The sequence below is a fragment of the Melanostigma gelatinosum genome (assembly GCF_949748355.1).
Source record: "Melanostigma gelatinosum genome assembly, chromosome: 2".
Classification (NCBI taxonomy): Eukaryota; Metazoa; Chordata; class Actinopteri; order Perciformes; family Zoarcidae; genus Melanostigma; species Melanostigma gelatinosum.
The window spans coordinates 10,993,874-11,016,993 of NC_136635.1; the positions used below are offsets into that span (position 1 = coordinate 10,993,874).

General features: G+C 39.4%; 1 protein-coding gene across 1 annotated transcript in view; it reads left to right on the forward strand.

Annotated features, from left to right (window-relative positions):
- Window positions 1–23,120, forward strand: part of LOC306788818 (CUB and sushi domain-containing protein 1-like) — a gene marked incomplete at both ends in the record, with an annotated part of 359,256 nt that overhangs the window by 199,658 nt on the left and 136,478 nt on the right. Inside the window, 5 exons of the mRNA XM_079284484.1 lie at window positions 1,723–1,804; window positions 4,892–5,016; window positions 10,008–10,129; window positions 21,176–21,279; window positions 21,613–21,725. Coding sequence (XP_079140610.1) covers window positions 1,723–1,804; window positions 4,892–5,016; window positions 10,008–10,129; window positions 21,176–21,279; window positions 21,613–21,725 — 546 coding nt within the window. The remainder of the gene's footprint in view (window positions 1–1,722; window positions 1,805–4,891; window positions 5,017–10,007; window positions 10,130–21,175; window positions 21,280–21,612; window positions 21,726–23,120) is intronic.

Sequence of the window (23,120 nt, forward strand, 5' to 3'; positions counted from 1 at the left end):
ACAATTCCTGAAACAATTCATTCTCGAGCAAGTTTCCACACATGCTGGTAAACCTTATGAATACAAGATGAATGCACTTTTTAAGGGGTGGAAGATGTATTCAGAACCTTTCGTTAAAGTGTGTAGGGTTTGGCGACATCTTGCGATGAGGTTGCATATTGCAACGAACCGAAAGTTCTGTTGTGTGCCAAGCGTGTAGGAGAGCCACAAAGTGAAAATGCGAGTGGCCCTCGAGAGTGTTTGGTTTGTCCATTCTAGGTCACTGTAGAAACACGGCTCATGATGAGGACCCGCTACATATTTAGATGTACAGGGCTCATTCTAAGGTAACGAAAACACAATAATTAGTATCAACTGATTATACACAAAATAAAACATGATTCATTTTTATTATATTTAATGTCTGCCAATGAATCCCACTAAATGCTACACACTGTTCTTTAAAGTAGAAACGGAAATGTGACAATGTAAAAATACCCAGTTCAAAGTGTAAGTCCTGCATTCGATATTTTAATTAAAAGTATAGTATTATGGGCAATGTATTTGAGTATCATCATTCCATCATTTAAAAAGTTAACATTATGGAGGCAGAATGACTCCCGTACATTTTTATATTATTATCATCGATATTATTATATCTTTGGATTATTATTACTGATGTATTCACCTGTAAGCAGTATTTCATTGTTGTGGCTGGTCAAGCTGGAGAACAAAATAATTAAAATGAAGTAGAAAAATAACATTTATCTGTTTCAGTATGTAAGCATGGAAATGGAAATGCTAAATGTAATAGAAAGACAAGTACAGCATCTTGAAAACTACAGTGCAAGTAGTGCATGAATAAAGTACTTAGTTACTTTCCAACACTGCAAATATTATTGTTGTTTATTCACAATGTCTGGCTATGTTATTCAACACATTTTCTAAATTGCATTCCTTTACATCTTTTACTTTTTTTCAATTACTGTGTAAAATCTGGATGTATGGACTTTGTATATGATCATAGCATCTTTCTGATGATTTTCTTTATATGTATTTTATCTCGTTCAAAGAAAATCTGTAGCGGGCCGGAGATATTTGAGACGTGTCTATTTTGTGTTGATGATAGACTGATAAATATATGGGTAACATGGGTAATATGGGTATTGCTGCTCTTCGGTGAAAAACTTGAATCGTTATATCTCTTCTATTATGATTACATCTACCAGGTGGAAAAATAAACAGAAAAGGGAGAGGCCTTGTTTTCACATTGAGGCCTGAGTTTTTCTCAAACATGTTCCTGTCAACTGAGAATAGATCGACATTAATATTCAAAGGTTGACTACATGCCTCATTTTATGAACTCTCAACAACAGTAGGGGATATTTCTCACGCTTTGGAGTTATCCTGGCTGTGCTTTAACACTTGACTGTCATCACATGTTAAAATATACTCAGATGCTTGTGGTCACAATAACAATGAGGATTTGTGTCCCAGCTCACTTTCATCTTACTGTAAAAATCGGTACGAGAACAAGTTTTATAATTCACCTTCGAGTCAATAAAATGCACGTACATAACCTCAAAACGACACCACCTACCATCAGTTGTGTAACAGTTCACACATTTCAATTAATTTAATTTAAGCTTTTGCATAAATACAACAGTATTATTTCAATATGGTTCAATACAAATACGTGTACTGTTGCACCCCTACCTACCATGTATGTTTCCTTTTTTTCAGCGAGTCAAAGCGGTCTTGCTGGTGATGTATGTCCAGATCCTGGGGTTCCAGAAAACGGCAAGAGGATGGGCTCAACCTTCCAGTAAGTTCCCTTTATTCCAGACTCAAATTCTCTCAGTCATTCCAAATGAAAGTTTATCATATCAAGTAAAATCAAGTATATTGAAAACACCCACAAGTGCCTTGGATTTTGATCTTTTGACCGGCACATATATTATTATCGTATACGTGTCTGACATGTTGAAACCAGACTGCATAAATAATCTAAATCAAAAGTCTTTTTCCTACAATAGATGACTACACAGACCTGGCACAATTCAAAAATCATTTGCATGACATGGGAGCAGAGGAATACTTTCTCCATTTATGTGTATTTTGTGCTTCGTTTATGTTGTGCGTGGTTCATTTTTAAAAGTCAAAACAGCTCGCTTCTTCCCGATGGAGCCAAATCCAGGTCAATAGTTTTGATCGTTTGAAAAAAATGGGGGAAAATAAATATTTTATTCAAAACAATTCCAGAACTGAATCAAAATGATATTCAACCCAAACTTTTCATTCACTTGTTGTTATTTTGAATACATTGCTGTATTTTTCAATGTTCAAGACCACAACTTGAACTTTCAGGTTCAATTTTTTTTCTTCTTCAAATAATCAAAACTATTGACCTGGAATTGGCTCCATACTTGCTAACATAGTATATTTGATAATCGGAAGGATCGGAAGAACTCCTGGTGGACTATTATTTTTGACTGATCAACTGTTCACTAAAAAGATTGAGCCTTGCTGCTGGCTGAACAGAGTTCACTGCAAAAACACAGTACGACTAAGTTTACTACAGTAGAGTTGGTCACCGTCCCACCCTGCTGTGGCTTTGCTAAAAAACCTCTCGGTGCAACATATATGATAGACAATGGGTGCAGTAGGGGACCGTCACAGCGTCTTAGACTGGATGGGAGACACACAGGTATGCTAAAGCTCAGTTTAGATCTTCAGATACCATGTTGTGTTGAGTTGTCTCCTCTCTCTCCTTCAATCATGGGCATCCTTTAACTCCCACACTGAGAGTCAATGCCACTCTGCCCCTCTTCTGGTCCCACAAATGGTCCAATAAGCATGAAACGTTCTCAAAAAAGTTCCCCATCGTTTTCCTGCTGGAGTGTTCATGTGTCAGCATTAATAATTTCTGTCTGTTGGGGACCTGTTGCTACAGCTCAGGCTTTTTAGATGTGAATCAGCTTATTTTAGTGGCTTGTAACTTGAAAAACTCACATATTCACATTCGCAGTCTTCTAGATCCTCCTCGAGGGGGAAGATGTGCAGTGCTCGCCAGACTCCGCCAACCTGTTTCACTTATAGGAAAGCAAATTACTAGCTGCTACAGTTTCCACCTGCAAATACAGATATACAAAAACAAACACTAAAAAAAGACACAACCACCTGCGGTGTTTCTTTTAGAACACCTTCACCTGTAACTGTCTGTCCAGAACAGCCGGTCTGACATCAGCCATCATATGTTTAGCCTCTTTTGCGTTGTTCTCCGGGTGTCCTTGTCTCTGCATTTGTATCATCATTAGTTGCTCTTCTGTACAGATACACACGGTTAACCATACACATTTATCAATGCACTTTACTGATCACCTTCCAGGATAATAAGGGTCCTGACTCATATAGGGGGAGAATGTGAAGGAATGTTTCGGAAGTAGGATCTTGGCCAAGACAAGGACTTGGTGGTCACGGAGATCTTTAAATGATTCACTCCATAGTGTCTGCCATCTCATCTGAAGAAAGGAAGACACATCATTTTATTTAACCAGGAGTGAGCAACTATAATGATCACTTCTCCCCACGACTCATCCTCTTAGCATCAGTGGCAGCTAAATTGCTCTTAAGTTTCTTTTGCGATTATGAGGGAATCAAGACAGGCATCCATTTTTTTTGTTTTTTTACCTTTTTCTGGGACTATTTTCAGTCCAAAAAACGTTTCAACGATAATGATCTTTTAATCTCCAGCTCCTGGTGCTCTTCTTTACCATTAGCAACTTTGACTGCACAAACTCGGTAGGACTATTAGCGGAGCTGTCTGAGTTAAAGGTCATTACCTCTGTGTGTGTGTGCATGTTTGTGTGTTTATCTGTGAGTGAGTATACATGTAAGTGTGCATGCATGTGGGCATGGATGTGTTTGGTGTGTGTTACAGGTTTGTATCTAATCATCATTAAGCAATGAGATGCAGGAGCTGGAACAGAATTGTGGTGTAATGAGGTAAAACAGGAGAAATGGAAAGAGAGCAAACTTGCAAAGAGAACTCAAGACGTGCGAGATGGCAGTCACTTAGTGTGTCACGGCAGCTTTGATTCACAGACAACCGCATACACAACTGTGATAAAGGTTTTAGTCCTTTTCAAGGAAATAGCAAAAACAACAAAGTTTTCTTTCATGTAATTGTAAATTTCACAGTGAGCTGGATGAGAGGTATTTTCAGTGTCATCAGGAGCTCCGAAGTAGCAGAAGCTTCAAAGTGAATGGCCCAACTCTCTGTGACAAAGGCACCAAAGGAGAGATTTGGCCAGGCAGTACGACTCTACAGTGTTAAACAACAGGGTGGAGCCACTGAACAACCAGAACCCTATGTAGCGAATGTTTGGCCAGGTGTTAGACTGTGGTGTGCATCAGCGGGGAGGAGACATTAAGCTTTAAAGACAAGATACCATGCAGACATCCACTCAAATGGCTGAATGTGCCTCTCACTAGTTAGACAGCGGGGTGTTGGAGGGAATGAGAAAACAAGAATGATGAGAACAAAGGATGAGAGAGGAGGCGAGAGGAGAAAAGAAAGGAGAAGAGCGCAAAGGAAAGCAGACAACAAGAAGAAGGCTTCACTGAAAAAAAATAAAGGGTCTTATACATGAGAGGAAGTATAGGTCCTAATTGGACAATCTGTGGGAACGGTTGGCTTCTAAAAGCCACTGTCTCATTAATATCATGGCCATCATTCACACATAATGACTGCAATTACCTTGCCTACCAGTCCTCTTAAGCTATAACCAGCAATGTAAGAGGTCTCTGCATTACCACAACATCACCGCTATGAAGCAGTTGAGCACCAGAATCAACGATACTGTTATTGCTTTGTTGACAAGTGTTGTTACTGTTGTGCCCCCTTAAATAGGATTGGATCCAGCGTCCAGTTCAGTTGTGATGACAGCTATGTACTGCAAGGATCTAAAAGTATCACCTGTCAGCGAGTCACTGACACACTGGCTGCTTGGAGTGACCACAGACCCATCTGCAGAAGTAAGTTCCACCTGTCATTCCCTCTGTAACCTGCTGTTAGCTGTCCGTGCATTAGAGCTGAAGTTGTTTTATACAATGAGTTCATGTCTACCGACGGCAAAAGATGAAGTCGAGCAAAGTGAATTCTGTTGCTTGGAATGAATGTTCATCAAGTCTATTTTTGCTTGAAATGTATTGCACTGATCACACATCCATGAAATAAGACAAATAACAGATTTGGTTGATATTGCATTGAAACTATCTCAGCATTCTTTCACTGCTAGTATGTTATGATATTTACTGAACAGTCTTTTAGTTTTCCATAGACATCCAAAGACTATATTCGCATAGTACATTTGCACACACTATCATACTCATACTGATGGTGGCAGAGCCGTCAAGCAAGGTTCTGACCTACTTATCTGGGATTCAGTGTTATGCTGCAGGACAGTTTAGCATGCATTAGCTGGAGCCAGGAGTTTAACCACCAACCCCTATGACTGGCTTTAATCGCCACAAAAAAACATGATGCCCTTCCTGTCATCAGAGATCCCACTGCTTTAGGCTATGTAGCCCTGAAACTAGACTTTAATATTGACATTAAAGCAAATGTGCTTGTTATAGTTCTTGGATAACAGTGTGGAGTTCCATGGCAGGAATGTGTAAGCTACATTCGAGTTTGGCCACACAGACAACACGTGTTAGTGCAATAAATCCATTGTTAGTTTTTGTTTCTTCTGGGGATTTGTTGATGATAATAAAAAGGTAAAATAAGGGCAACCTATAATGTGATACTTAGTGCTGCCTGAGATCCCCAGACTGTTGTTCCAAAGCCACAAATATGGCCAAAGCCTGTTCACCTTCAGTCATTAAACTGGACAATGAAACAGTCACAAGGTTCCCTTTTCAGCTCCTCTGGCAAGGAATCCTCTGCTCAGGTCAAAAGATTCAGAGCATAGCTGAGAGCCAGGCCCTGCAAAGCCCTAAAACGAATCAACAACACGACTAAACCAATATATTATGTATATATAGCATGATGCAGTACCTACATTTGACTTAATTCATGGTAGATGCCTCTGATTATTTTTACTGTATTGTATAACTGCTGAGATTTTGCATACCCTTTTCAATGCTGCAATACTTGTGTCTGGTTCCAGACCTCTGAATCGGCTCAAATCTGCCACTCTTTCAGCGTTTAAATTGGTCTAATGTGTTGTTCACAGTAAGACAAATAACAACTCCTAAATGGGCATCTTTCCTACAGCTCCTAGAAACTGCTACCTCAGCTTGTGTGCACTGAAAATGAATGCCTGCACAATCCAGATACCCATTTGTAAAGCATTAAATATAATAATATATCTGTTTAGACAGAATTCTGTGAATATGTGTCTCGGTATGTTATTTTGCTGGTATTTGTTAATGCAGAGGCACTACAAGTTTACAATAACTGAAGCACAACGTGTGGATGTGTTCAAATCCATGATTCACTTTCTGACTGACTGGCTGAGTGACGAAATAAATAATACAAGTTTGAGTGGCAGAGCAATGATGCAAAGGCTCTCTGCCCACATGTCTGCCCACATGTTCACTGACAATACTGCCAGGATTGCCCAACAATCAAAAGGCAGACAGATAGCACACACACACACTTATATTGCCACCAAGTATCCAAAGGACAATGCCACACACGTCATAGCTGCAGCAGTATTTGCCTTGAGCTGTGTGTGTGTTTGATGGACAGGAAGTCCCAGTGCTCAGACGCACACAATAGGGTCCTTGTCACATTGTATTATAGTGTAAGTGTGTGTGTGTGTGTGTGTGTGGGTGTGTGTGTGTGACTGCAGGAATCCGAGTTCATGATATTGGCTGCTTTTGTATTGTTCAGGTGACCTTGAACCCACGACTGATTCTTGGTGCAGGACATTTCTTTCTGAAATGAAAGGAGAATAACTGTTCCACGTAAAGAACATAATGTAGTCGCTCAGTATGCATTACATTTCATGTTCCTTCAATGAAGTCGTAGATGCAGAAAATATGTATCGTATTTTTAAACAACTTGTTTTTCTTACTTTCAAAACTACCGAAGGGTCCTTTTTAGGGGAAACTCTGAATTCAAAAGGGTGATTTTCAGTATGACACAACACACGATAGTGACAGCTGGAAACTGTACATTCAGAACAATATATTCAGTATTCAGACTGTGATTTCTGTTTTGATATGTTTCATATAAATTGCTGTAATTATGGTGAGAAATAAACACAAAGAGCAAAGAAAAGGGAGAGCAAGGAAGAGAAAAAGAAAGACCAACAAAAGAGAGGCAGTCCGATGCAAACAGGCAGGCAGAGGTTAAATATTGCTCTACTGCTCTGGTGTATTCTGTTATCTGATGTGATCACTCTCCTGGGATTCAAACCCATGAGCTTCTCTCATTCTCTACTGAGACTTTAATGTTAATTAGAAGCTGGTCTCTGGGATGAATCGCCATGAATGTGTTCCTGTGTGTGTGTGTGTGTGCGTGTACCTGTGTGTATCGCAGTGTGTTTCGGCTCTCTTTTCTAATTAACAGGCAGATCAGTCATCAGAGGTCCTCCTCTCTCTCCCTCTCTCTCTTGGTATTTTCAGTGCCTCTGAATCTTCCTTGCCTTTTGCCCTTCCTCCTTCAATTTATTTCCTTTCCCTTTCCCAGATTATTATCTTTTACCATCTCTATTTTATTTCCGTCTCAACCTCTCCCCCTCAAGTCTCTCCACTTTGTCTATCAACCTGCCTGTTGTGTCTTTGCAAACGTCCACCCATCTCTCTCTAAATCCTCACCCTCACTATTATTCAGTATTCTTTGTCTGTCCTTTCTTGTCTTAAATGTTATTTCCTCGATGTCATTGCCCTCCCTTCCCTATAATGGCAGGCAGTGACCACCACCAGCTAACTAATTATGATAGATAAATGGCAAATATATGACCAGATAAAACTTCCTCTGCAATGGTGACAGTGCTTGTTGACCAAAACTGACTGAAAATGTCAAGTAAACTATTTAATATTACTGTAATAGAGAGAGAGAGAGGGGTTTTAAGAGTACCGTTGCCTTTTTTTTGCCAAATATCTCTTTAAGGCAATAACACTTTATGACTTTATGAGGTACTGAAAGCAAAATATATTACTTGCAGTATTACACAGGACAAAATCAATATGGATGAAATAGAGCATTTGGAAGGATATTATGAAAAATGCTTTCATAATGGCGATCTGCAGGCTCTTTAGGAGCAAAGGTGTATGCTGAAGCAGCAGAGTTTGGGGCAAATGTTTTGAAAATACCCATTTTTACCTGGAACATTTCTAAAAATAAATGACCTTTTTTCCATCGTGCAATATCCTAACAGCTGTTGGATGACTTGTTATACAATGTAGGACAGACATAGCACAGCCTCTATGATTAGCCTTTGACATCAAAACAGCTGTAGGCTCCCCTAAATTGTCATTGTAAAAATATTGAGTAATGTTTTTGGATGTTATTAGAACATTATCTTATAGAGAGAGACGCCTCCAGTTTTTGAGGTAACTATGATGTTTGATTCTGGTTTATTGTTCTTTTTTTGGGGGCTGATTGTGACCTTCCAGAATTTGAACATCATGATGAAACAGTGCCTTTCAGTGTCCAACACACAGATTAATGTGGATGGAGGGAAAGCAAATGAAAGAAAAAGTCTTCAGACCACAACCACAACTACTGTTTCCCCTCCATTGCACAAGGCTGTATGTTTTGTACTTATACCAAGTTATGCATTTTTATGTTAACAGTGCCAAATGTTTCTGACAGGCAGCACTCTTGTAGACACTAGATTTGTGGAGCTCATGATATGCCCTTTTTGGTAATTGGATCCACTTTCTAGAATACATTGTTTCCCTTTCCTCAAACTGCAGCATGAACATACAGCATGCGGTTCTTTCATTTTTACATCGTCACAATATTGCAATTTCAACCGCTCTTTTTGTACGAATTAACATTTTTCAAACATTGTCTTGTTTTTGTAGTTCTGGTGTTTATCACTTTCACTCATGATGTCATAACATACTTTGCAGAGCTACTGTATGTTCTGATTCACCCCACTGACCCTACTTTAATTGCACTTCTGTCCATCCTGGGAGAGGGATCCCTCCTCTGTTGCTCTCCCACAGGTTTCTTCCTCTTTTCTCCCCATTAAAGGGTTTTTTTTGGGGAGTTTTTCCTGTTCTGATGTGAGGGTTCCGGGACAGAGGATGTCATATGTGTACAGATTGTAAAGCCCTCTGAGGCAAATTTGTAATTTGTGATTTTGGGTTGTACAAAAATAAATTGAATTGAATAATTACCCAAGTTTTTGTGTGCACACTGTATATCAGGTACAGCATTCACCTTTACTTTCAGTGTTTTAGACAATGAAGTAAATATTTAAATTGGTATCGCTATCATAAGTGAGAGGGATGAGTAACACATTAATAACGTGACCTTAATGATGACAAAACACATTTGATAATGAAGACGCACTTCATAAATGGTAACAGCCCCACGCCTAAAGAGAAGTCTTTTATCTCTGACTCACTGATGTGAATGAATGAAAGGCTTCACGTCCGTGTTTTACTGATGATCTGTAAAAATATTCGTAAAATTGAAGAAAAACTGTGATTAGATGTAAGTAGCCAAGTGGAGAAGTAGAATAAGTAAGTAATCAGTTTAATCTCACTACCAATCAGTGTTTTTGGAAAACACCTGTGAAATACCTGTGAAACGAAGACTTCAAAATCGACTGTGAATGATTTCATTGCAGGGAATGTTTCAAATATTTGATTTACTAATGTCCCACAGCTTCAGTTTTGGCAATATTGAACCTTAATTCCTCTGCCACATCCTCTCTCTGTTGTTTCTCTTTGTAAGGTAAGAGGACATTTGCAATCTCAGGACATAACTTTGATTATCCCATAAATCTTTTTTAAAACTCTGTCGCTCTGTCTCTCTCTTGTGCTCTCTTCCCTCGTAGCTCGTACCTGTGGCAGCAATCTAAGGGGGCCCAAAGGGGTCATAACTTCTCCTAACTACCCAGTTCAATATGAGAACAACGCACACTGTGTGTGGGTCATCACTGCAATGGAGTCTGGGAAGGTGAGCTCATATTCATTATTTTATCCACCCTGCCTTTATTTCACCTGGCATTTCGATCAACAAATGTCATTGGAATCTGACATGAGCAAAAAATAAATCCTTGACACCTTAAATGTACTTACATCACATTATACCGTCTAATATAAGGGTCTTAAGAAAATTCACTTTTTGTGTTGGTAACCATTGTTTGGCCAATAGTACTGCGTTTGGTGTTGTATGCCATATACTGATCAGTCTGTGTTAGCCACTGCTTTAATTGCATTGCTCAATAATATTCAATATCGCCAGCTGAAAAGCTTTTCCTGGTTGTCATTGAAGATATAAATAGATAACATCGTGATGAGGAGAGTGACAGGAGAGGCAAAATCAGAGCATGAATTGCTGTAAAACGTTGTAAGACAGACTGTAATCAACTTCCACAAACATTCTCTTTTGTGGTCCATTGTTGGCTGCATGTGGTTTTAGACTTCCTTTTTGTTTTCCCTGCTTGATGACTGAATTCAGCTCATATTGCCGAGCTCACCACACCTCCCCAATTGTGTGAAGGTAACTTTGTTTTTGAGTCATCAATGTATAGAAATTAATGATTCATATACCTGCGGTGCAACATCTCAGGTATCTCTAGCATAATCTTTTTGTGGTATTATTTCTCTTCATGTGTCATCACATAACACTGTCTTCACTGCCTTCTCCACTTTCCCAGCTCCTGTACCCTCAGCTCTCCGCTCTTTCCTTCTGCTTGCCTCTCATTTCCTGCTAACGTCTCTGTTCTTTACTCTCTACTTCACTCGCCTCACCTCTCTCCCTCGCCGACTCTACTCTGCTCTCTCATCTACTTTCTCCCTGTATCATCCTCTTTCCTCCTTTCACTTTGATTTGTCTAAAATGTGAAGTTTGAAGATGGTGAGAAGGAAGCGCAAAAATAGATCAAGATGGCACTGAGCTCATTGTAAAGGACAGAGGAGAAGAGAGAGGGAAAGTATAGAGGAGAGAAACCGGGCTGAATGTTCAGCTTGCAACTTTACCATGCAAAAGTGAATCCAGGAAGAGAGAAAAGGAAAGAGACTGAATGTCCAAGCAGGCACTTGACATGTGGCCTTGAAGTTTTCTCTAAAGGTGGATGGAAATGGAGTCGACTCACTTCTGAGCCTCTGAAGGAGTAGGATGGAGAAATGGTGAGATGTAATTGAGTAAAGAAAGACAGACGAGAGAGATGGACTTTTTGTTCTCACCTCTGTCTCTCTGACCTTGATAGAGACATGATCAAATAATTACTGTATGACAGAGATTTTACCCAAGTGTTACTGTTAGCCTGTGCAGATCTCATTTACTTATCCATGAGACTCTAATCTAATCTAATCTTTTGATTTTGACAGAACTTTGCAGCCATCGTCACCTGTCCTTATTTAAGTCTCTTACAGTCCAAACAAGTCTCATAATGACACATGTGCCACATGTCATTGGTGATTATGCTCGGTGTCAGATGACCGATGACACGCCATCTTTGTGTCGTGTGTGTGTTGCTTGGTATTTAAAATATAATCCAAAACCGTAGAGTATAATAGATTCAAGTAGACTTAGCTTATAACAGACGAATGTCTTCCATCTGTTGTGTGTATTGCCTGTGTGTGTGTGTGTGTGTGTGTGTGTGTGTGTGTGTGTGTGTGTGTGTGTGTGTGTGTGTGTGTGTGTGTATGTGCGTGCATGCTCGCCTGCTTGAGGTTTGAGAGCACTTTAAGAATGCGCTATAATGACAGATTATCAGCTACTACAGCTGCTGGCATTTGCAGAATGTCACTATCTCCATACACAGAGGGAGAGACAAGGACGAAGGCAAACAACAGGATAAAGACAGTAATAGACTCGACTGGAGTAGAATAGAATGGAAAACAATAGAATACCTTCTAAATGAACGACACAGTAATGATAAATAATAATAAAGTCCAGTCTGTCTACTATACTAAGACATCAGTGCACTGTATACAATATATACTCATGTGCTGAATACTTGTTTCGCTTTTCTAGTTTCCCCCTCTTAAAAGAAAAATTGAATGCAGAATGTATAATCCTCCTTCTTCCACCACTTAGTGGAATGATGCAGCATGGCATGATGCTACGCATGTGTGCTCCTAATCTGCCTGTTCTTGATCAGGCAGACACGGGGCGGTTTATTGATTTTTGTTTCGCGTTGAGTTAACTCACACTACACATGTCAATGTGTCTTTCTGCGCAGCTTTTAAGACTGAGCGTCAGCACGGGACCCACGGTCGGTTATGGACAGTGCTGATTTCAAACAAGCTATACAAACAAGTTGGTATTGCTCTCTTTCCTGAGAAGACGACAACCAAAAACATTGACTTGCACAAAATGATTTATTGTTATTGAAAATGAACGCTGACATGTAAATGAAAATGTAATGTAGGCTACAGCCTATTAGATTCCACCACTTAATCATCTCAGTCCGGAAAACAATTGACAACACTGAATATAACTTACTGACCTTTTCCCTGCTCTGACTCAGGCTCTATTTTTAAGATAAATGTGCACTGTCCGCATATACATGCATTAATATGTCTACGTCCACTGTATTGAAGTGAAGGCTCTGCCTTTTTAGTAACCCCTACTGTCACTGTAGGATATTCCTGAATTTGAAATGACTTTATTGGTATTTGTGAGCTTAAGTCTCCTTAGAATGACCGGCTATAGTTTTTTATTTTTTTATCAGCTATCATCTCCTTGTGCAGACACCTTACTTAACTTCAACTTGGTTTTGTTTATCTCCTTTACAAGCACATCGTCCTTAATTTAAAGACATGTGTATATACCTGCTGGATCATCAATCTTTAATCATAATTTAATTTGTGTATACAGGGAATGAGACAAATTATTAAACACATCACTCTGAACCTTAAGTGTAAATTCCAGATAAATAAAAATATGTTTTTGTTTTTTTGTGGCCAGTTAGAGAGAAAGTGCTTAGTAATGAGAAATTGGTCCAGTTTGCTGTGTGAATTTTGAATATTGTGAGGTCAACAATTTTTGAACATGATAAACAAAGTAAATAAGATCAATAACAGTTATATTTCTTTACCTTTCTTTTTTCTCGGATTCCGTCTTCGGCTCTTTGTCTCCTCTCCTCTTCTTTATTGCCTCTCTCTCTCGCTCAGCCTCTGACTGACTATTATTCCAGATGACTTCTTTCATCAATAACATGTCATACAAAATTGAGACAGAGACGAATGTTTTCATTGAAGTGTGGGGGCCTTTTCTTTCCTTCTTTGTTTACGTTTACACAAGTTTCAATAGCCACTATGTAATGCTGGCTGCTTGTGTTTCTGTTGTCATTCTGTTACGTTCTGAATAAAAGCAGCACAATCAATATGTTTTGTAACGGTCTGACAGCCTGTCAGAAAAAGCCGCGAGTGTGTTCTATATGTGCCTGTGTTATTATTTTGTTAGTTTGCGAACAGGCACATGGTTGTGTGTGATTTTATGGATATCGACTGTGTTTTCTTTCTGCCAACTTAATTGCTAACTGCCAGAGGTTGTGAAAAATATATGTGTCCGCGCAGAAGAAAAAAGGACCTGTGTTCATGTCTATAAGTGTGTGTTTCTGTATGTGTCAGTCATTTGATTCATCAGTATGAAACAGATAATTATTCCGCTCAAGTCTGAACCATGCCTGACTGCTCACACACGTCCACCCTGAAACGCATCGTCACACACGCCCATTAGGCCTCTAATCATTGCTGTCTTTTTCCTAATGAATTCATATTAGTGTGCGTGGTGTGTGTGCCCGTGTGTTATTATGGTATTGGATGTTGGGTCATTTTCATGCATGGTTCATCATCATCACTTTAGTTTTGGCAGGACCCATTCTGTGACATTCTATCAGATTCTGTTCAATTTTACTTGATACAGAAATTGAGGCCAGAATATGTTAAAGTCCAGTCTCATTCCACAACAGATCATTGTTCCGCAACATGACTGCACAATTGCTTAGGATGAAGACATTAATACCCACTATTCAATACATTATCATCACAGTATGAGTGTTAAAACCATGTAGCTTATGGTTTATTACAACTTCTATTTTTGTAACTCTGGCCATGTGTTCCATGGTTTATGGCATTTTTGTTAGCTATAACTCTTTGATTTGGCTATTACTAGGTCCAACAGGGCAACAAGTACAAGCAGACATTTTGTAAATTCTGTAAACCATCAGTTTTGCCAGATTAGTTTCCATCTTTGTTGGAGGTCAAATTTAAAGTGATGACATCAGAAACGTTGCTAATTATCCCTCATTGTCCAGAGTAACTGTGCAAACGTCGACAGTAGACTAAGTTAGATTGGTCTGCAAACTGTAAAGGGTCATCATTTTGACTTTCATTCATTTTTAATGAAGGTGACTTACTGGGGGGGGGGGGGGGGGGGTTATTCACAACCTCTGTGCTGCTGAATGTTGTTGCCCAGTTGGACCTAATTTGCTGTTTTATCTTTTTTTTGGAGATTTCAGCTATTTCTTTGGAGAACACATTAGTATTGTTACAGACAGAATCGATGGCCCAAGCTACAAATAATTAAGTTTTCTAAATTGTGTGCTTTGAACTGCTAATTGTTTCTTAGTGTTAGTCAGCTTCAGATTGGCTCCTACCGTCTGCATATTTGCTGTTACACTGTATATTTTGATTGTGAAGGTAAGACATCATTGCTGGACCAGTGAGATACAGTGTATGGATTGCTGATACAGGTCACATCATACAGGCCATAGCTCAAGGAGGATGTTGATCACATGGACTGAGAAAAATCAGTAGAGTGCATAGTAAATAATGCTCAGTGGCCATGGTAATGGTAAGACCGTCACTAGTAGCTGCCTAATGAGCACATTATCTCAAATCAAGGCTTTTTGCTATTCAGGCTTTTGACTGTAATTTGGCAGTCTGGCTGACCATAATTCATTGTATTAGCTCTTTCTTTGACTCTCATTCCTGAACATTGCACTTCTCTACCAAATCAGGCTGTCCATGGTGATGCATGAACATCCCAAGGTCACACTTTTTATAGTTTTGTGCACTGGCTTCATGAATACAAGTTTCAAGTTTATGAAAGTAATGAATCGATGCTTAAGGCCTTTACACACAGAGAGTGGAGAGCCTTACAATAGACCATGGGAACCACCCACATGTAGTATAACAGACAAAACTCCTGAAAGATGTTATTACTTAAGGAATAACGGTTTGAGCTAATGAGTTGACCCTGCAGCTAAACTATTATACTCTGGCATAGTGGACTGCATTGGGCTGTTGCATTGGAATTGCACATTCAGCTGAAGCAGTTCCCTCCCTCTGTGTGCTGGTTAACCGTATTGCAGAGGCGCCACACTGCTGATCTAGATGAATTGTTTGGATGAGAATCCACAAATAGTGACTTTGTATGCATCCTGCTGCTATGTTTGTCTAAATGTTTGCTAAGAAATCAAGTCTCGAAAAATATGATAATAATAGTAATCAGATTTTTGAAAATAAATCCCAGAGGCATGAAGGATGTGCTGTGGATGGTGTCCTCATACAGGGTTTCAGGTTATTCTCTACTTGTTCATTTGGCTGACAGACTAAAAGTAATCTATTGGAAAGAATGCAGCAAACTTCCATTGTGGCAGCTCACCAATTACTCAACATAGCTGCACAATTTCAGCAAGGGACTGCTCGTACACTCTGCTTTCAGGACACCTGTTCCCTGTATGTACTACTTTTGACAAGGGGTCACCTCAGTACATAGTTTAAACTGTTTCTCTACAACTTATGTGTCACACGGTAGTAGAAATGCATTTAAACGTCAGTGGACACAACATTTATGTTAAAAAAAACTCTTCACTTTCGCCTAAATCCCATCGGGCCTCAAGCAGAACAGAGTTTTTCAACCCTGAACCCACCACTGTTATGACCCTGTATATCACCGAAATTGAGATATTATTAGGGGTGCTCATTAGTATGGACAGTACGTGACAAAAATGAACAAACCAAGCATTCTATCAAGAGGAAGAACGTGAATTTGCTTCACTTGTCAGTCTGGTGTCGTCAGTGTTGGACCATCCATGTTAGTATTCTTCAGTGGTGTGCAATTTACTGATGTTGCGTCGTATAAGTTTGCAGTACTTTACTCTCATGGCAGTTTGGGCTACGATCTAAAACAATATTGTATTTGTCATCTTGATTTGACTTCTGTCATGCTCAGAAGTGTGGGTCTGTGTGTTGAATGAATTGTATTCCTCCTGCATCACTTACACATGATCGCAGCCAGCTTCCGATTCAAGTCAGTCAATTTGTAAGTGTGATATTTTGTTTCGAACAAATGTACATGTACGGCATTGTCTTCAAAAGCTATACTTGGTAAGTGCCTCAACTTTATTGAAGATATATTTTGTTTTGCAATAATTGCTACATTTACAGTGGGTCAGTTGAGAGGCCGATCAAATCCAGAGAGAAAATATTGACTGTTTTGTGTTCTGTTAGAAAGCATTGTGTGATGTGAGGAAAATAGCCTGTTTGTTGTGGTTTTGTTGGGTGCCATAGTAATAAGGAGGCCGGTGTTACTGCCTCCCAGATTGAAATGAAACCTATACCCATGTGCACTACCCTTGGAAGGGGTCACCCCAGCTTATTCTGTAGTTGAAATGGCTGACTGAACGTAATTCATTCGATGTGCGCAGAGTGTTGACATTTTAAAGGGTCCCAAATCAAATCGTAGCCTACGGCTGCACAACAGCATAGTAAGTATGGTAGAGAGGCGCCCCTCTGACCAGAGGTCCCTGTTTTTATATAAGCCTGCAGAGAAGCATCTGACATGCTGAAGTGCCCTTGAGCAGCACGATGAACTAGCCTGTCTGTAGCTGAGGCTGCATTGAAGTAGAAAAGAAATTCCTCCAAATTCTTTTTTTTTTAAACTTGATTGACTTCGATAGATAGATAGATAGATAGATAGATAGATAGATAGATAGATAGATAGATAGATAGATAGATAGATAGATAGATAGATAGGTTTATGGATTTATATTTATGTGATATTTCTCCCCTGTTTATTGGTGGCCAGCAGTGCTGCGGCCTGAGCTCAGCGAGGGAATTTAAGAACTATATTCTACCCAATTATGGCTTTGTGTTGTCTTGCACCAGTCTGACCTATGGTCATAATGGTGAGTGCAAGAATCAAGATCAGCAGGCATTGTATCGTTTTTCAGTTTCACATTTCTTTTCCAGGCCGATGAAGCGGGCATCTCTGAGTAGGCATGCAACGCATTTATGTTCTGAATGGGTACAGTGTGCACTGCGTGTAATGTTTATAAGCCTCTGTTGACTGACACTGACTTGCAAAAGTATGCATCAGATTGTTTGACTTGAGTGGCAAACTCGTATCCCCTGTCTGTTTAGGATCAGAGTAGTAGGAAGATTACGATCAGTTTCTCCCCGGCTGTGATCGTGCCCTGAGGAGACCCTAAAGTTCACGGCACTACAACTTTGCTGACTGAGTGAAGGTATTTCACTGTAGGTTTGGATTGCACAGTGCTCTTAACAATGTTTAAATGGCCGATTGAGCTGCTCAGCTGCTTACTAATGGCCTCAGAGTGATACCACTTCACCCATCCCTTCAAAGAGCATCAACCTTTGAACAGAAACACTGCTCTCTCCTGAACGGTCCAAATTTGAACACTAGAAAGTCTCTTGTGAATTACTAGTGAGTACTACAGGAGCTCAATAATGGGAATCGGATCAAAAGAAAATATACAGAGCTGTAATGCAGTCATCAAACTGAAGGCAAAAGCTGTGCTGACTGTCAACAGTGTTTGTTTCAGTTGAAGTTTTGCAAAGACCTAGATTACACTTTCTTACATTTTCTCTTTCTTTCATCGTTGCTTCCTTCCTTCCTTCCTTCCTTCCTTTCTTTCTTATTTTCTATCTTTACTTTAGAAAATAAAGAAGCTAGTCTAATGTTGTTTGGGGATGCAGGCTGCTCCTAATGTCTTTCTAAATGTGCCCATTTGGATCTATTGAACAGCACTGAGCTTCTTGCTAATGACCTTAGCGTGATAACGCTTCAGTTCCTTCCTTTAAGTCTCTGCCTTGACTGTCTAGACACACACATATAAATAAAGATGGAAATATACTGGCACTGTAACGCACAGTTCTCACACATACGGTGAAACAGGCATGCCTAAACATCATTCTGCTTCAGCTGTTTAGACAGACATAGCTGGGAAATCCACCTCCTATACACACATACTCACAGTCACAGAATCATGTGTGCCTGCGCGGATAGTCTGTTTCTGACTGTGTTCAGCTTCACTCCTTTTCTTTATGACCAAAAGCTGCTGCTGTTGTTCAATCTTATAAACAAACTCCACTTCTCCGAATTTTTTTTTCGTATGATTGAAGAAAATCAAAAACAGAAGAAGTAATTCCCCTTCAGTCTCAAAGCCTCTGAGTGTATATCTTTGATTAACAGCTGAGCCAGCTGGGCCACAGAGATGCACCTTGAGAACAACCAATGTGTGCTTGGGACTGTAGTTTACAAGCTGAGGATGGACAGTTTTATGTTAGAAGTGTATTAAAGAAAAAGGATATTGACGAGCTGGCATTTCAACGTTTACTCGTGGATGAATCCCCATCATGGATCAAGGTTGAATCCCCGTTGAATTTGGTTTTGCAAAGAGAATCAATGCTGATATAGCGACATTGTTTTGACGTTTCATAAACTACGAGTTTCCTTTTCGTTGGCCACATCATTTTCACTGCTCACTGAAAGGAGTAAAACACACCAAGAAATCCAGCTGGTCTGATAGATGAACTCAGTTTGACACAATATATCAGTGCAGACACAAACAACCAGTTTATCTCATTTTCATTGATCATACTTGACCACTTCTGACTGTAGCATTATGTGAAATGTGTTCGTTGTAAAACTCAACATTGTAAAGTAGCACAAAATATTATTACAAAATTCAGAACAAAATCTGACATTTTGAAACAATTGCTGACTCATTGGTTTATTACAGGTGTGTAATTTGTAGCAGGTAAAACATATGCAAATATGATACACAAACACATCAGCAAATAAAGTGCAATGGTTTATTAATGCTCCCTGGGATTTGTTGTTTGCCGGGAATTAATACCTCACAATGCTGTTGTACCTCTTTCTCCCATTATCTCGAGCCATTTTAAAAAGACGTAACTTTGCCGGAGGCTGCAACATTCAGGGTGTAATGAGATAGTAAAATGCTTTCCAACAGTCTGAGTCTCATATTTATTGAGCTACATCTTGAATGTAAGTTGCTGATGTCAAAGATGAACATGTTTTTTTTCTTTTTAATATTAGCCTCAGTTTGTTTTAAAGATTGTGAGTGTGCATGGATACATTCAGACATTTGTATGATTACACATTCATGCAGCTTTCCATGGCTTCTTGTCGTGATGGCAGTTAATCCCTCAGATTGTTTCATATCCTTTTACATTCTTTGAACATTTGCTAGACATTTTTATTTTGACAAAGCACGACCAAAGGCTTAGCCATGCACAGCTGAGTCTGGCGTGTTAAAATGTTTTTCTACATCCTTATCACCTGCGGTAAGGTTTTTCTTCGTGAATCCGTCACCATGTGATGGATTCTCATCGGCAGCATCTCATGTTCATGGTTCATATTAGTTCTCGCACACACCAGAAACTCACTGATTGAGACCATTTTTTCTGAACAGGGGAAATCTACCTTCTCCCATTCTGTCAGGAAAATGATATACAGCTAATAAATAATTGACAGGCAGCAAATAATAGAACACCAGTATTACAGCATTTTAGAGGCACAGTAGATTGATGATCCAGTGCTGTATGCGTGCAACTACAACCACAAACGTGTCTGCGAGTCAGGCGGTAAACACCCAATTTCATAGTGTTCAGCTGCAGAAAGGTGTGGTGCGTAGCTCCCAGAGGTGATTTGTGTGAATGTAAAGGAGGATGCTGTCAAATAATAGCAAGGGGGCTTTCAATTTCAGAGTTCTGTTCTTTCACTCTGCTTCCATAGATGGAATATTTTGAAACACCAAAATGTCACTGAAAATGTAATTGTTATACCTTTGGCATCGCAGCTTCCGTTAATATTAATAATATTAATAATAATAATAATAATATTTAATAATAAGTAAGATGATAGTGACAGTCAAGAACTCTGGTTGTCTTTCTCCATGCTGGCTTTATCATTGGTACCATTTGTTGCTTCCTGCTATAAGGTGAACACAGTTTCATCCTCCATCAAATTATTTTCTCTTTCAATTAATTCTTTTCTTTTTCTGTGAATTAAAAAGCATAACTTGTATGATTTCCCAATGGTATGATTCATTTCACATCCTGGCACATCAGGGATTCCCCAGAGCTTCTGGGTTTGATGATGCTCTCCGTTTCATCAGTTATCAATACATTGTGTATGTTGTTTTTGCAAATGCACATTTGAAAACCAATTGAAGCACTGTAGAGTAGTAATGCCGAGAGCATGTTAGTGCTGCATTGTTTCAGTCATGAAGGTAATTGAGAAGAAAACCTTTTTAAAAAAGAAAACATTTGTACTGCTTGGACTGGGATAATAGAAGTTGTCTTTCTATTTTCTGCTCAAAAATGGTTTTCCTCTTTGCTGTAATTATCATCATTATTAATAATCATGGCATGAAGTCATGACTTAACAACTGGAGTCATGAGGTCTGCCAGTCTTTTCAAAATAGTGTTTTCTGTTTACAAAATGTTACTTTTAATGGATTGTTATTCACATGCAGCCCCTAACATCATATAGTTTGTGAAACTCCCACTTCAATACCCCAGTGATATAATCATTCGTTTTTATTGCTAGAAATTTTAAGGATGAAAAAAACATGAGTCCATCCCAGGAATTAATAACAACTCTCTTATTGTTTTTTTGTCTGTCTTTTAACTTTTGTCTGTATTCTCACCTTTCCTAATTGTCTTTGTTTATAACTGTTTCTGCTTTCCCCCCCCCGCCCTCTTGTAATTCTAGGTGATAAAGCTGTCGTTTGAAGAGTTTGACATGGAAAGAGGATATGACACGCTAACTGTGGGAGATGGAGGGAAAATAGGAGACACTCGGAGGGTACTCTATGTGTAAGCGACACTCGTGTGTTCTGGCCCACAATATAGTAATCTCGAAATGCAACAGTATAGAACACATTAACGGTTGCAATCAGAGAGACGATTGGAGAAACGTGAACGCTATTCTGCAGATATACATTATATACTGTAGATTGTATTGCGTTAGCTGCATTGTTTTGATTGATTTTTTGTTCACTCAACTACATCATGTATTAGTGCATCTAATAATTATTGTTATTTTATATTTGTAAATGATGAAAGTCTCCTCTAGTCAAAAGGAGAAAGTGACAAACCAATAATGCTTGTTAACAATATGTGTATGTGTGTGTGCGTGTGTTTGTGTAGACTTACCGGTTCCAGTGTCCCTGACCTCATCGTTAGCTTGTCCAATCAGATGTGGCTACACCTGCAGTCAGACGATACAATCGGCTCAGCAGGGTTCAAGGCAGTCTATGAAGGTATGCCCCCCCCCCCTACCCACATGTTTCTTTCTCTCTTTGTCTCTGAAAATAAAACACCCACACACATCCACACAAACAGATATATACGCTCACATAATGAAGTGTGAAAGTCATTGCGTTGCTGACGGAGTGATTCAATAGTGAACACAACTGCTGTTGTCTGTCCTTGTGTATGCTTGTGAGTGTGTGTGCGGCTGCATCACAAGAAGGTAATAACTGAATTACGATTCAATCAGCTGATCGTTTTGCTTGGTTATTTTTCATATTACACCAAAGCTGAACACTGATAGAGAGATAAAGATGGTGACAGTCACCGTGAGTGAAGGTGAGAGGGAGATATACAGTACAGATGTCCCTCTAAATAAATACGTGATATTTAGAACAATCCATTTATTATATTTATATATTTGATTACCTACTGCATTTCAGCATGCCAATGCAACTCTTTAAACCATATTAAATTGACTTGAGACTAAGAGTAAGACAGGTAGAGAGATGTAATTTAATAAACGTAGAGACGGAGGAAGAGGAACAACAACAAAATGACAAAGTGGGACGAAAGGAGACAAAGTGACAAATTGAGTAGGAGGAAATGAACTGTCGAGGAGAGATTGAGGGAATGTGAGAGAGAATGAGAGGGACAAAGGTTGTGCTCATGGTTCTGCTCAGCTATGTGTGATTCAGTGATGTTGCTGACAGTGTAGTCCGGGGTCACTTACTGTTCAAGGGAATCAGCACAGTGTGGCTACAGAAACTGCATGCAACTGCAACTGTAAGTAAGTGGTGTAGAACATCATATTACAAAGTTCCCTTGGTTAGGCTAAGAAGGTGCTGACATTGTTCGGTTAACATTTGCCCGCACAACAGTTTGGGCCGTTGTCCTCTTTACAACTTGCCTTCAGTGATCAAAAAAGGGCCACCTTAATTATGTGACATATATTTTAAGGCAATGACACATTATAAACTAACATTCAAAAGAAGAAAGTAACAAACATAAAATCATATTTAATAACCTTTAGATGATCTTGTAGTTTTCCCCAGGACAACTGCACTGTGCCTGTGGTGTGTTTTGTGTGCCTGTCCTTGCATGTATATATGTGATGCTGTCACATCTTATCATTTCACCATGCACACACTTTGATCAGAGTTACCCCCTGAGAGCCTTAGGTTTTCAGCCCTGCAGGGAAGCGCAGCACGTGTGTAGCTTTCTTGCTTTTGAATGCTGTCATGTTACACTTGTCAATCACTACAGCTCTCTGAGTGTGTGTGCATGGAGAGAGAGAGAGAGAGAGAGAGAGAGAGAGAGAGAGAGAGAGAGATCATAAACACACATCTTATTACAATAATTAAGGCTTTCAGTGAAATGCTGCTGCCAAGTTTTCAGGCTGATGG